Genomic DNA, 14,242 nt, shown 5'->3' with positions numbered 1-14,242 from the left:
CTGGAAGAAGCAGTGTGACTGTACCGAGTACAGCCTTGAGCTTGATACACTACAAAAGTAGTAACTACAGTGCACTGATTATCACACAGCTCATGCACACGCTGCAGCCATTCCTCCTTTTTGCTGCACTCCAGTTTTCCCCCAGCTGTCTGATCTTTTTGGCTCCCAGTCTGGTTTTGATCCTCTGTAATCCCAATTAGATTTTTGTGTGTGCATGTGTGCGGAATCGCAGTCTAGCCAGTGAAAGCCATCATGCATGGCAACCCCAGTGTGGCAGCCCATGTCAAAGCCCTGCATCTCTGTGCGAGCCTGGGGCACGTGCACAGCAATGTGCAGGTGCCCGAGGTGACCTAGCTGCAGAGCCACGCGTGAAATGCCTGTGGAAAAGGGGGTTCACAGGGAGCTGCTGGTCTCTGCTTTTATTTTATGGAGCAGCAGCTCCATAAATGTGCACTAGCACATTGATTTTTTCAAGTACCTTACATTTTTCAAGCACCTTATATTTGAAAGCAGCCTTCTCCTGAGCAGCTTAGGGAAGAAAAAAAAAAAACCAACACCAAAATGCTCAAATCCATCTTGAAAACAAGAGGAAGAGAATAATTTTAAGCCAAAGTCTGGTATGAACTGTGATGTGTCTGGCAAACACTTCACTCACTAACTTGTGTGTGAAAACTCATATCCTCATTTCAATATATTCAGGGGTAGCTTGACAGTATACCCTCTGCATAACAAAACCAGCAGGCTAGGGCTGAGTCAGTAATTCACATTACAGAATAAAGTTTTAATCAATCAAATGGAGAAATCAATACTGTAGTGAACAATCCTGATGGTTAATGCTGTATAGGATTTAACAGTTCTGTTCTCAGTTTTTCCATACACATTTTTTTTTTTTTAATTTGAAAACTCATTTTCTAGCAGGAACTGAAAGATTTCAGAGCATGGAAGGAGCTGTTGGAGACTTCAGCTGATACTTGAGAAAGGCTCCATAAGTTATTAGGCCAGGGAAACAGCAAACACTTAAAAGTGAGATTCTTCCAGATCACCTGGCAGCAAAATGACAAAAACTGAAGTCACTCTTAACACCTCATCCGGAGAACAATTAGGTCATCCAGCTCTGTCCCAGCTACCATGCCAGGCTGCCTACAGGCTGGAGAAGCCAACTTATCCATATTCCACACTCTACACTCCAGCAGATTTCTCAAACAGACAGTACACTTCTTTTACAGGGGCCATCCCAGCTCCAGAGGAAACTCCTTGGGTAAGGAAGCATGCAGGTCACCTTCTGTCCACGGTCACCCAACAAGGCACTATGTCCTGGAAAGAAGGGAAAGCTGCTGTATGACCTAGACCAAGGATATCACCCTGTCCTCCAGCCTTGAGTTGCAGTCCCCTTGGTGTGACACACCTCTCCAAACGGAACTTCCCTCTCCTTCCCCCCTTCATCCCTCTTAAACCCACCAAGCACAGAATGCTCTAGAGCATTAACTCCCAAACCAGAACAAGAAATAATTTATACTCCACACATAGGATCTCTTGGATACTTTGGCTGAGATCGAGTTCAGCATAACACTTTTGGCCTTGCCTGAGTTGTGTTTTTGCAGCTCTGAAACACCCAAGAACCCCAGGTGAGACAGATGGATAGGTAAGCTCACCCATTAAATCCCATGACCTTTCTGGAGGGGCCTTTAAGGCAGTGTTTGAGAACTATTTTGGAGGTGAGAAAACACACACCTTAATAATGTGACAGTGTTTATTCTGTGTTAGTGCACAAGAACTCAGCCCAGGGTGGGGACTCTGAATCCAAGCATACAAGGCAGCAGTGATAACAGTGTCCACCTCCCCAGCAATTACCTTCCTCAGAAAGGAAAGTGAAGTGCAGGAGGGCCCCATTCCTTGCCACAAGCACGTGTGTTCCCTCCAGAACCCTCCCTCTAGCAGAAATAGCGCTTCTGCTGTCAGTGTTGAGATCATACCCTCCCCCTGAACACACTCTGGAGAACAGCTCTGGGTGCACACTCCACAAGTAACGATGGAGAGACATCAAGCTGGTGCCATTCACTTTAGCGGCTGGTGGCCATCAGCATTGTTCTGATGTTCCTCCATGCAGCCTCAGGCACTGCTTTACTCTTCCCTCCCATTTCTGGCATGAGGAATCTATTTACTTGCCCATTGCTGGGTTGCAAATTTTTCTGGTGTGGGTTTTGGACACATAGGCTTTTTCTTTCTTTGTCATTTCCTTTCCAGTGCACACATGGCATGGGAGGAGGCCTGGCTCACAGAGGCAGAATACTCCAGGATAGTCCAGGACAGAGGCCAGCATGCTGCCTGGGCTCACTCTCCTCCTCAGAGGATTCACTCACAGCTTTGCCACCAGTATTCCTAAATTCCAACCATACAAATTTTTTTTTCTCCCCCTGCTGAGGGCAACCACAGTAAGAAACATACACTGAGGTCCTAAGAAGAAAGGCAATTAGCTACTAATAACTGCAGCAACCCTGAGGTAAAGGGCAAGGGCAGCCTCTGCCACTCCCACCCCGGAGAGGGCCACACACAAACAGCAAGGGCATTAGGGCATTTCATACTCCCCTGAGCTATCGCAGTTACGATCAGCATATTCAGCAGACAATGGAATGAGCCATTCCTGCTCTAGCTGGCTCTGCCTTGCCACAGAAATAGCTCCTAGCTATTACATTCTCCAAGCACCAGTGGATTTCAATATCCTTTAAACACCAGAAATTACCTCCCACTCTTTCCAGTTGGTACTGGCGTTAGCACAGCCCCTGCTATGCTTCAAATAAGTCACAGATTATTTTTTTTTCTTAGCAAAATGACTTCAAATTTATTCACAATGTTACCCAGTTTCACCTGGCACAAATATCAAACAAAAAGTACCCCTGCATTCAGGTGTGGCACTGTGTTGTGTGGTGAGGAAACACAGGAGACAAGATGACACCATGTCTCCATGGAAAAAGGATTTACTGCACAGCCCAAATGCCAGGGCACTGATGCAGGAGTGCAAGCAAAGCTCTCCCAAGTCTCTCAAATTGCCCTGACAACGATGTGCCTGTTGCACTCTGCCCCAAATCCTCTTCTTTGATAAAGACAAGTATTAAGTCTGAAAGAGGGGGGAGCAAGGACAGAAGGCTTATGCCAGATAGAGAGCATGACCTTCAGCAGAAGTTTTTAAGGGATTCTGTGGCACCCAGGCACTTAACTGGAGATCACAGCAAAAATAAATGGGTAGAGTGTCTAGTCACCTTGACCAGTGCTCAGAAGGCTACAGAAAGGCTGAACTGGGTTCGTGGCCAGTCAGAATGCCATGTAAACAAGATGCCTGCCCACAATGACAGGGTCCTGAAGAGCAGCAGCCCAGATGTGGAGCACTGTCCCAGCTGGTGGTCTGAACACTAATTTCTCTGTTAATCTTGATCACGGCCCATTTTTCCAGTCAGCCTCCGACGCTGAGTTTTGGTGGTTCGCCCTGTGCTGGACTTCTGGATTTTCTTACGTGGGCCTTGCCCACGTTGGGATCTCTTTCCTTTTGTCTTTTTCCGGCTGTGCATGTGCAGCGTGGCAGTAAGAGAAGAGATTCTGTGCAGGGCAGAAAGAGAAAAATGTTTGAGGACTAAAGCTTGCAGAAGCAAGGCGACACCACAACAATAGCTGGAGAGCTCTGTGCGACCCAGCAGGAATGGATGCCAGACATGGCAAGTCCCTCTAAGCTATGCGGGAAACCTGCAAGCCTCCATGTGCGGTAACAACAAAAATGAATGTTGTGAGCAGTGTGCTGCCCAGACCCCACAGAGTTAAAGTAACTCTCCATGCCCTCAAAGCAGCTGTAAAACCTGGATACTGAAAAATGAGAAGAACGCCTGAGCTTTCAGCTTTAGGAGCCTCTGACCTTCAACCCTAGAGACAAGCCAAGCACGCTGCGGAATGTGCGGCGATGAAGGACTAGGGAAGAGGTGAGGACGAAGCGCACCCGGCCCCCGCTCGCTCACCGGAGCAGAGCGGGGCGCGCTCCGCCAGCGCCCCCTGCCGCCCCTGGCCGGGCTGCACCGCGCCCCTCCTGCGGCCACGCCGCGCATCCCGCAACACACACCATCCCCAGCAGCTGCCAGAGACCAACAGCACACGCCTGAAGGAACCTGCACGTACTTTTCAGACAGGAAGGGGTTTCTGGACTTCTTGGGCATTGTTCTCACGGGCTTGTTCACCACCTCTTCTCCTTTCTCTTCTTCAGATCCATCAGTTTTTCCCTTAAAAATAAAGCACTTTCGTGATTCTGGTGCTTCCACTGCCGTCTAGGTCTCATCCTGTTTTGTGAACTAACTAGTCACAGGTGAAGATTTTTTAATTCTCCACACCCCTTGCTGTCCAAGTGTCAAGGTTTCCTACTGCAGTCCCACAGAAAGGCACAATCAGAGATGTCTTACAGTAATCCACCCCAAGACCCAAAAACTTCAGCATAATCTTAATGGCCATGTGATTGAAGTTTAAAATTGAACGAACCAAAGGTCTTGGCTTTTACTTAAATTATTATCAAGACCTCTTTGAGTGGATTTTCAGATTAGATGATCTTACAAATGTAAGCACAACCAATACCTGAGAGTCTCTATGAAAGAAATATAAGATCTTAGTTACATGTATTTTGAAAATAAAAGTGACCACAGCCAGAACTGACTGGTTTCCTTATTTGTGGTCCAAACACAGGATTATGGAGGGAGAAATGCCACCTCATGCTAACAGTAATATTTCTGAACAGGACACAGGAAGGAGGTCAAGGACAGACCATGCAGCGAAGTCTGAAATCTTCCTGCTTGTCTTGTATCAGCTTTTAAAGTATTACAGTTTTGCCACCCAGTCCAGTAACACTTTTCCTTTTACCGGGGTCAGTCGGGACTAGCAAAGGATTCTAGAGAGGTTTGAAGTGAGCTATTCACACAGGACATTTCCTTCTCTTTAGAGGCCCAATTTAAATGGTAGAAAAATATAAAAGTTATGAGTTTCCCTCTTCATCCTTGTTCCCAGACAGCTGCAAGGCCTTGGACATACTCAGGGACCACCAGCCCTACCTCAGCAGCCCCAGGAGTGTGAACAGCTGATACAGAGAGGTAGCAAGAGGCTTTACCACGGGGCTGGTCAGTCCCAGCTGGCGTGCCCCCGAGAGGTCCAGGTCACTGATGGTGGTCACTGTTACGATGTGGTTTGGGTGGTCGATGCTCACAGACTCTGTCCGCGATGTCACCAAATGCTCCAGTTCATCAGCCTCCTCTGGGAACACAAGACATCCTGCACTGCAGAGTGCCCAGCTTTTCACGGGATAAACTCACTTGTTCCTGATGCTGGGCAGGGGTGACACCCTGCCCTGGCGCGCAGGGATAAAGGGCAGAGGGGCTTGGCACTGCAAGCCTGGAGGGCAAGTTCCTTCTCCCCCCTGAGGGGACCTGGTGACACCTTAGAGATGCTCTCCTGCCCCTTCCTTTCTGTAGAACCCTCATGATTCCCGGGACAGAGGGCTGCAGGGTCACGGCTCGGACTGCTGGGGAACACGACAGCACCGAGCGGCTGTTGCTGTGGGACAGCGTGTGAGCGCCCCTGCCCCAGCTCTCAGCACCCAGTCAAGGCTGTCGGACCACGGGAGCCCACCTCCCTCCCTCCCTCCCTCCCACCGAGGGCCCAGCACGTACCGAGCGCCTCCTCCCTCTCGCTCAGCATCTTCAGATACTCCTGGTGCCGCTGAGGAACAGAAACAGGTCATGCGGCGCCTCTGCCCGCCCCTCCTGCCTCTCTCACTGCCCGCCCTGCCGAGGGGGTACACGAGACCCTTCCCTCACCTCCTCTTTCATTTTCCTCTGCTCTTCCTTCAGCTTCCGTTTGATCTCCTCCAGCGCCGCCTTCCTCCGCTCCACCTTCCGCTTGTGGAAGCCGGTCAGGTACTCCCTGAGAGAGGACAGAACCGCCCGGCTTTTAGCGACCGGGGGATGCCTTCCTTCCCCGCCTCCCGCCCTGGCTCCTGCCCGGCCTCACCTCCGCCGCTCCTCGTCGAAAGTCACCACCAGCCGCCCCTCGCGGCCGCCCGGACCCTTCTTGTTCTTCTTGCGGCCCATGGCTGCCCCACGCCGCTGCTGCCGGTGCCCGCCCCTTCCGCCGGAACGCCGGCAGCTCTGCCCGCCGCCCCCGGGGCTGCCGTGCGCCTGTGCCCGGCCCCGAGCCCGGCCTGCGCTCTGCTTCGGGCGTGCGAGCCTCAGGCTACGCTCCTCTTCAGCTTCCTCCCAGCTAAAGATTCTGTGGCGCTGCCTTGTGCGGAGAACGCCGCAGTGTAGCACCCGATCTCACAGCCCGAGACTCGTTCTGGCGCTCCAGAGTGTTCTGCATCTACGTCTCTTTAATAAATGTCACTCTTCCGAATAGTTAACATCTGCAGTTCTTCAATAGAGCTCTGAGTTTATTTCAAGCTATTGTCATTTCTTGGCGTTAGCATGTGCTGCTCCTCTTATCCGGGTAGGGCAATTGTGCAGATGGGTCTTGGCTCTGATGCTGTGTCCAAGTCGCAGCATATGGCTGGACAGCCAAGATTGCTGTAGTGGTGGAGAGAGGTACTGGCATGAGTTGGTGGGTGCATCAGGACTGCCGTGTTCTGATGGCCTAGGGTGACATTGGCTGAGCTCCTGAACCTTTATTACTCCCCTGTTCTCACCTTAAAAATGGGTGTGATGCCTGTGTGGTGGCCAGCTGACTTCGGTGGAAGTTTCTGAAGTGTTGTGGGGGCAGTCCCCCTAGCCCACAGAGCATGACGAGTCCCGACAGGAGTCCTGTCACAGCCTGGCAGTCACTTGTCCACAGCCAGCTTTCCTTTATCAGCTTGCTTGCTGCCTGCGCTCTTTTCCTGGCCTGTCCTTTCACCAGAAGAAATGCGGAAAAACCAGTTCTGTGGTTAATTGCTGCACTTCCCTCCACGCCCATGGGGGCAGGTCTCGTCCTCCTCCTCGCTCCTCACACAGTCTGGGTGCACTTCAGCCTCCAGTCTCTGCCCCTGCCAGTTCTCAGGTGCACCGACAGGCCTCTGTACCCTTTCCATTAACCTTAACATTAGGTTTCTCTTGCCTTCCTCTTTTCCTTCTGTCTGCCAGAGCTTCTCCTTCTCTCCTGGATAACGCAGTGGGTTGGCCTGCAGGTGCATAAGGTGCAGGCAGCTGCCCTCCTGGCCCTGTCCTGCCCTGCCTGGAGGGACACCGTTCCGAGGTGATGGCTGGAGGAAACGAGCGGAACATGAAGGCCCTGAAAGAAGTGTGGAAAAGAGCAGAGAACTCTTTGTGTGCGGACTGCGGGAAGCCAGGTGAGTCCCCGAAGGATGCTGGAGGAAGAGTTGGAAGCAGGGAGCTGGGGCTGATCTCTAGCAGCCACTCAGTGCTGGCTATCTGGACTGCCCAGGAGCCTGGGGTGGAGAGAAAGGGGAGGGAGGCATTGCTCTGGGTATTCATTTCTTCTCCCTGGAGGAGAGTTGCCAGGGGAGGAGGGAGAAGATGCTGCCATAGCACTCGTGGGAAGGACAGGGATGTGGGAGTGCCAGATTAGCAGGGGCTGCATAGCTGCAGCACCGTGGGTTGTAGTCATGTCAGATCTCAAATGCAAATCAAGGTCATGCCCAGTCAGGACCTGACAGGAAAGCTCCCAGTGAAATCCTAACTTCTCCAGAAAGAAGGCATGATTCAGGAGGGCATTGTCTCTGCCATGACTCAGCTCTGAACTGACAACCTGCCACAGTTGCCTAGGAAATTTCATTTACTGAAGGGTTTGCCTTCTCAGCAGGGTACCCAGTTTGAGGCCCTACAAGTGCTGCTAAAAACACCCATCATACACCTCCAAAAGGAGTGTACCACCCAAGCCAAATTAAGACTGTGCAAATTAATACCATTTTGCCCTATTTAATTATTCCAGGAGAGTTTTAGATTCAAGGACGTTTTCCACTTCTGAGCTAAGCACTCTTAGGGGTTTGCTGCGATGCACTAAACAACTCCTGGGATCTTTTCCCAAAGGTGGTTTCATTTTTGTCTGGGTGATCCTTTACACAAAGGGAGTTCACAGACCACTTTGGAGTTTTTCAAGATACAGGTCATTAAAAATGTAGTGAAAATGATTGGAACGGGGAAGGAGGGACTAATAGCTGTGTTTTTTTCCTGACTGGCATCCATGCCTTGGGTATTAATTACTCAGCTTGGATGAAACTGTGGTCAGCAGCTCCCTGTTTCTCAGGACTACATTCTCAGGTGAGGCATACCTCCCAGGAATATTCACCAGTTTTAGTTATACCCTTTTCCATATTCTCAGATCCTGACTGGGCATCCTCTACTTTGGGTGTCTTTATATGCCTCAGCTGTTCAGGAATTCACCGCAACATCCCTAGCATCAGCAAAGTCAAATCCCTGAAGATGGACTACTGGGATGATGCTCAGGTGCAGGTGAGATCTTTATCCCCATGGATGTGGCAGATGGTTTGGGCTACACTATACACTAGTCCTGGCAAAATTAGTCCTTTGACCTCACAGAGTTGGAATGTAATCTGGTTTAATCAGTCTCCTTTCTACTCATGATAATCAGAGATAATTCCTCACAACTCACTGGGAGAGGGAGGATATACTTGCCTTATGTGTCTCATCATGTCCTGTTACTTTATGGCAAACGTAGAGCTCTTGCAATGTATTTTACTAAGGCTTAGGGTCTTTGTTGCTTCAGATTACTTGTTTTCCACTTGCCAAGACCATCCACCCTCAATGTCTCTTGATTTCAGAAGTCCAAAGGGAAAATCTTGGGCAATTCCATTCTCTGAGAAGTTTCCAGCTATAATATGATCTCTTGAGAAAAACAGCACTTATGAGAACTTGTCTTCTCCCTGTTACAGCCCCCTCAACTCACTAACCTTCAGGGGATTGAAAATATTTTCTGGAGATCCAAAGAAAATAATCTGTGTCTTGTTGCTCTTTGGAAGAGGTTGGAATGTCCTTCCAGATGGCATTGCAGAGCTGTTGTTGAGCTCTCCAGGAGATGTGGCGCATGGCAGCAAATCCACTGAACGTGTGTGCACCCAGCCTTACGGAAGTGACATTTATGGCACTCTGTTGATTCAGGTGCAATCAGTGTAATGTCTGAGAGTAGATAAGACCTTTGAGACCCACCTTCCTGCAGCCAGACTGCTGGGATGTTGCAATGGAGGGGAAAGAGAATGCTCCATTAGAGTTTGATGTGCATCTAGCCCTGTAGTGGGTCAGGGAAGAAAAGGTCCAACACGAGTCTGCATCAAAGGCAAGGCACTAACTCTCTCTCTAACTCTGCAGTTTTTGGCCAAGCATGGGAATGCTGTGACTAAAGCCATATATGAAGCTCACATCCCTATTTACTATTACCAGCCAACCTTCAATGACTGCCAGTAAGTTGCTGCATACAGAAGAAAAGGGGGAAGGGCAATCCTCTGTTCCCCTAATTCCTCTAGTTCGTTTCTGATCTACCTGTCACCTCTCTCCATAGAGTGCTGAGAGAACAGTGGATACGGGCCAAATATGAACGCAAAGAATTTACTGAGCCAGGAAAACAGCTGCCGTATTCTGATGGTAAGAGCAGAACACAGCATCAAAACATCCTGTTTGTTGCCTTTACTGGAAACTTTGGAGCATTATGAGGTGTCAGTGTTGCAAATCTCACATGTACTCCTGAGAACCAAACTGGTACTTACAGGGCATAGTTTTGGGGGTGTTAAATTGTGGACAACATAGGCTGGCACTGCCACAGGTAGCTTAAAAGCCTGGTTTTACCAGGTGGCAGTTTTCAAAGGCATTTGATGTCTTGGTGGAGACAGACATCTACAATAAGGAATATCTGTCCTTCTGCATGCCACTCCCTCTAACCATGGCAGTTGTCCTTGAAATGGCACATCCAGTCCTGTGACAAAGGGCATTGGAACCTGCAGAGCCAAGTGGGAAGAATTCTGGTCCCACACTAGAGTCTGCATGGGCCAAGACTCTAGTGTTCACAGGAGACAGCTCTCGCACAGATGTAGCAGTGGGAGCAGGACTAGGAGGTGGAAAGAACATGGGAGTGTCTTTTGGTGAGCGCTTATCTGCACTGCAAACACGGGAACACCACCATCTTTAGTTGTAAGTCAGAGGTGAAACATCTGAAGTGTTTATTCTCAGCAATAGTCCATCATGTTCTTTGTCTCAGAGGGGTGGCTGGGCCCCAGGCTGCATGCAGCTCTCTGATGCCTGCCATGCCTGTGGGGAAATGCTGTTATAAGTGGTTTTTCTGCTCCAAGGGGTGAAGGAAGGCATCCTTTGGAAGCGAGGTCGAGACAACGGGCAGTTCCTACCCCGCAAGTTCCTCTTGTCTGAGAGAGAGGGATGTCTGAAGTATTTCACCAAGCAGGATGTGAGTATGGTGGTCAACTCCCACCTCAGTGTGTACTCCACCCAGAGCAGCGGGGTGACAGAGATGTTCTGATTTCTTATACATGTTTCTGAGAGTGCCCTGCTCATGCCAACTCAGGGATGATAACAAAACATGTCACTAAGGAGAAGGGTCCTCTTACTGCTGTCAGAGTGACTTTTCCTCATGCTCTCCCTTTGTGCTTCCTTCACTACTGAGGAAAGGACTGATCTTTCACTTAACTCCTATCCATTTGCCTGGATGTGTAATCCTGCACCATTCCTGGAACCAGCATCACCCCATTGTGGGCCAAGTCGGCAAAAACCTTTTCTCTGGTTGGTCTTGAGGAAGGCTATTTTCTGCTCATTCATCTCTCAGAAATGAGTGGGGCAAGAGCTAAAATGCTGTCACAAGGGAGGGAATGGCTCAGGGTAGGGAGAAGCAGGACATGTCATCCAGAGGAACCTGGACAAGTTCCAGAAGCGGGCTGATATGAACCTCAGAAGGTTTAAAAAGGCCAAGTACAAGGTTCTCTACCTGCATCAGGCCTCTGACCCTGCCTTACTCCACTTAGTCAGCAGCTCAGGTCTCTTTTCTTATAGAATTGCTCATGCATGATCAATGCCTTTCTGTTTTCAGGGCAAAGAACCCAAAATCAATGTTAAAATAGATGTCATCAATGCTACATTCCAGCCAGAGAAGATTGGGAACCCCAATGGCCTGCAGATCACCTATCTCAAAGACAATAAGACCAGGAATATATTTGTCTACCATGAAAGTGGAAAGGTATCTGGTTTTAGCATCAAACACTGCAAAGGCATTGAGGAGCTGCTGATATTAAATAGTATGAAGCATGGGTAGGATGAGTGTGTGTGAGTTGCTGTAGTAATTGGGTGGGGGTTCTGGCTCTGTGTTTGTGTATCTGTAAGAGAGTTTTGCTGCAGGGAGCAGGGCAGGAGCACTGGCTGAGTTGGTTTGTGTGGGAGGAGTTCTATAGAATGTGTGCTGCCTGTGCATGTGGGGAATGGGGCAGCCGTGCTGGCTGTGTGCATGTGAGGGAGATGCTGCAGAGGGAGACCTGGCTGTGTTTGTAGTTAACACAGGGCTGGGTGCAGCTAGGTGAATTTAGATGGCCCACTGTTTGCCCTGGCTAAACTTTCTGTCCTGTCCTGTTCCATCCTCAGGAGGTAGTGGACTGGTTCAACGCCATCCGCTCTGTGCAGTTTCATTACCTGAAGGTGGCATTTCCCATTGCCAGCGATAATGAGGTAAGGCCCTGAGTCTCCTGCTGCTTTTGTGATAAAAGTGCTCATTAGTTACTGTTACAACCCCAGGTACAGAAGTGGAAATTGCAGGGTAAAGATAAAAGGATGAGAAGGTGTTTATAAAAGGGCCTGTGGTGGTCAGAAAACAGATGCTCTCTGCTGTTTCTCAGCATTTTGGAGGCAGAAGTGATGCCTAGCTAGGCAGTTTGGGAAATATAAATTTAGAAAGAGACTGAATTTGGGGGAATAGAAGGGTGGGGGAGGGAAATGACTAGCAAAGAGGCCCAGCTAAGTGGATGTTACTCTTGCCATTTTGTCAGATTAAAAATCGTTTGACGAGAAACTTCTTGAAGGAGGGGTACATGGAGAAGACTGGTCCCAAGGTGAGCTGCTATGGTAGAAAAAAATCTAACAAGGGCCTGTCAGAGCACCACTGGCTTTCCCTACTTCAATGTTTTTCTCCTGCTGTTTCCCCATTCCCCCTGACTCTTTAGACACCCGTGGGAACAGTGTGTGTGCACCAAGGGAGGGGAGAATAAAAGGAAGGGGAAGGACACATGTGAAAGTAGATGAAGCCAGAGTCCCTGCTTTCTCCCAGAGCGACAGATCTCTCTGCATGTGTCTGTGTGTGAGTGACCTTACAGGTATTTAGTGTCCAGATTTCTTCTGTCTCCACTCTGGGGTCCTTCATCGAAGTTCAGGAGTTGGGGACAGCAGCTGGATACTGACCCTTACTCTCAGCTCAGAAAGGGCGAGGAGGAGGTTGCTGTTAAGGCAGGGGCCTGCTTCAAGTGGTTGGGATGAGTTTGGGGTACCCATTCGCACTGCTCGCAGCAGAGGGCACTGTCCCCTCACACATGTCACCTCTTCCCTTCACAGCAGAGAGAGGCTTTCAAGAAGCGCTGGTTCACACTGGATCACCGCAGGCTCATGTACTTCAAGGATCCTTTGGTGAGAGGGAGATGAGACCGCCGGGCAGCTGCAGGCAACGGTGCTGAGGGCAGGGTCAAAGCACAAACAGGGTCTGTGCTCTGCAGTAAGGGTGTCTTGCAGGTTTCCCAGCTGCTATGAATGGACTCCAGGTCTTCCCTTTTCCATCCCTTTTAGTTCATCACATGCTTTGTGTGTTTGTTGCACTGCCTGCAAACAGTGGGAACAGGGAGGGCAGCAGTGTAAAGGTGGTGATGGGAGGGTGACACAGAGAGGTGAGAGCATCAGTTCCTCTCTCAGACCTCTTGAGGTTCATGTCCTTATTTTTTCCTTTTCACTACTGCCTTTGAGCATAGACTCACTGCTCTTCTGAATCCCCTGATCACCTCCAAAACCTTTTGCTGCTACATCCCTGATCCTCACACACTCTCCTCCTGTCCTTAGGTGCACTGTAATGATTCTCTTGTTCTTCTGAGAGTCCATAAATCACTGTCTTTCCCTCCCGATGTGCAGGACGCCTTTGCTAAGGGTGAAGTATTTGTGGGCAGTGGAGAGAATGGATATAGTGTCCAGAAGGGATTGCCTTCAGGGACACAGGGCAACTTCTCTTGGCACTATGGCATCACCATTGTCACCCCTGACCGGGAATACCTCTTCACCTGTGAGACAGAGACTGACCAGCTGGAGTGGATCAGAGCCTTCACTAGTGTCATCAAGCAGGCCATGACACCACAGGAATATGCAAGTAAGTGCCTGGATGCTGTTTCCTTTCCCTCCTGCCACTCCCATTCAGGGTATTGCCCTAATGCACCACCTTTTTTCTTCACTACAGTTGAAGCCTACTTCAAGTTTAAGTCCTAGGAAGCCATGCAGGAATCTCACTATGACTCAACTCTACCTGGTCCTATTGGGTTGCTGTCAGGACAGGAGAGGAGATTGACATCAGAGAAACATAGTGCTCTTGGAGCACCCTTTGAAGCACTTTTGCCCCCATATAATATCCACTTTGTTTTGAGGGCCTGATTAAGCTGCTTCTTTTCAAGGCAAGATTTTGTGCATCTGAATCCTCAGTACGGCCTGTCCATGTTAAATTGCTGTGATCTGACTGGATGCTGACAGGTCTTGCCTGTCAGTCAGGCCTTGAAAACTTTGGCACTTACTCTGTTGGGTGTGGGACCTAGCATCACTCCTGCATGAAACTGCAGACAGCCACCCACCTGGTGCAAGAAAACTGGCTGGAGCCAGCCACCCCAGCTGATTACAGGGGCTGCTGGACTAAAAGAGACTGTTCCTTTACAAGAAAATCATACCTGCTGGTGACAGAGATGTGAAATATCTAGATATTTGATCAGTTAGTGCAGTGGTTGAGAAAGGTCACTTAAAAGATGTAACCTAACAGCCAAATGTGAGGCCTGTTTCCTTCTGCCATGTATGGGCTTGAAAGCTTCTTCAGATGACATTTGCGTGCAGACCTTCCAACAAATGCTTCAGAGAAGATTAAGAGATCGTCTCAAAAATAATGTGAATATACATTTGGGTATGTGTATACATTATATGCACACATAACAAAAAATGATGGAGGTGAAATGCTGCCCTAGGGAAAATACTCTGAGGTGTATTCATGCCTC

At 49.4% G+C, this 14,242-nt stretch overlaps 2 protein-coding genes across 3 annotated transcripts; one reads left to right on the top strand and one right to left on the bottom strand.

Moving 5' to 3' along the window:
* Nucleotides 1–760: 760 nt before the first annotated feature.
* Nucleotides 761–6,942, bottom strand: LOC131592702 (nucleolar protein 12-like). Of its 2 annotated transcripts, XR_009280694.1 has the most exons (7): nt 6,031–6,942; nt 5,838–5,943; nt 5,691–5,739; nt 5,132–5,274; nt 4,159–4,259; nt 3,258–3,591; nt 761–1,314 (listed from the first exon to the last, which is right to left on the bottom strand). XR_009280694.1 is itself a non-coding variant. In XM_058864407.1 (6 exons), exons 1-6 carry the CDS (start codon nt 6,108–6,110, stop codon nt 3,420–3,422), a joined length of 651 nt encoding a protein of 216 aa, XP_058720390.1. In that variant the 5' UTR covers nt 6,111–6,942; the 3' UTR covers nt 1,381–3,419. The 2 variants fall into 2 exon arrangements, 1 of the variants encoding a protein (XP_058720390.1); XM_058864407.1 differs by lacking the exon at nt 761–1,314 and having other exon boundaries at nt 1,381–3,591.
* Nucleotides 6,943–7,051: 109 nt separating this feature from the next.
* LOC131573831 (arf-GAP with dual PH domain-containing protein 1-like) lies at nt 7,052–13,872 on the top strand. Its single transcript, XM_058828106.1, has 11 exons — nt 7,052–7,339; nt 8,332–8,462; nt 9,336–9,427; nt 9,526–9,608; nt 10,310–10,422; nt 11,059–11,205; nt 11,604–11,687; nt 12,005–12,067; nt 12,564–12,635; nt 13,128–13,359; nt 13,447–13,872. Exons 1-11 carry the CDS (start codon nt 7,249–7,251, stop codon nt 13,473–13,475), a joined length of 1,137 nt encoding a protein of 378 aa, XP_058684089.1. The 5' UTR covers nt 7,052–7,248; the 3' UTR covers nt 13,476–13,872.
* Nucleotides 13,873–14,242: the final 370 nt, after the last annotated feature.

This window comes from Poecile atricapillus, chromosome Z, assembly GCF_030490865.1.
Source record: "Poecile atricapillus isolate bPoeAtr1 chromosome Z, bPoeAtr1.hap1, whole genome shotgun sequence".
Classification (NCBI taxonomy): domain Eukaryota; kingdom Metazoa; phylum Chordata; class Aves; order Passeriformes; family Paridae; genus Poecile; species Poecile atricapillus.
Note: the sequence above shows the minus strand (reverse complement) of the source record. Positions and strands in the feature narration are given on the sequence as shown.

Excerpts from the sequence above, each read along its gene's own strand:
- LOC131592702 (XM_058864407.1), bottom strand. The coding sequence starts at position 6,110 with ATGGGCCGCAAGAAGAACAAGAAGGGTCCGGGCGGCCGCGAGGGGCGG. Across the intron at positions 5,944-6,030 it reads TTCGACGAGGAGCGGCGGAG|GGAGTACCTGACCGGCTTCC; the intron begins GTGAGGCCGGGC and ends GTCCTCTCTCAG. Across the intron at positions 5,275-5,690 it reads CGAGAGGGAGGAGGCGCTCG|AGGAGGCTGATGAACTGGAG; the intron begins GTACGTGCTGGG and ends TTGTGTTCCCAG.
- LOC131573831 (XM_058828106.1), top strand. The coding sequence starts at position 7,249 with ATGGCTGGAGGAAACGAGCGGAACATGAAGGCCCTGAAAGAAGTGTGG. Across the intron at positions 11,206-11,603 it reads TCTACCATGAAAGTGGAAAG|GAGGTAGTGGACTGGTTCAA; the intron begins GTATCTGGTTTT and ends TTCCATCCTCAG. Across the intron at positions 12,636-13,127 it reads TGTACTTCAAGGATCCTTTG|GACGCCTTTGCTAAGGGTGA; the intron begins GTGAGAGGGAGA and ends CCCGATGTGCAG.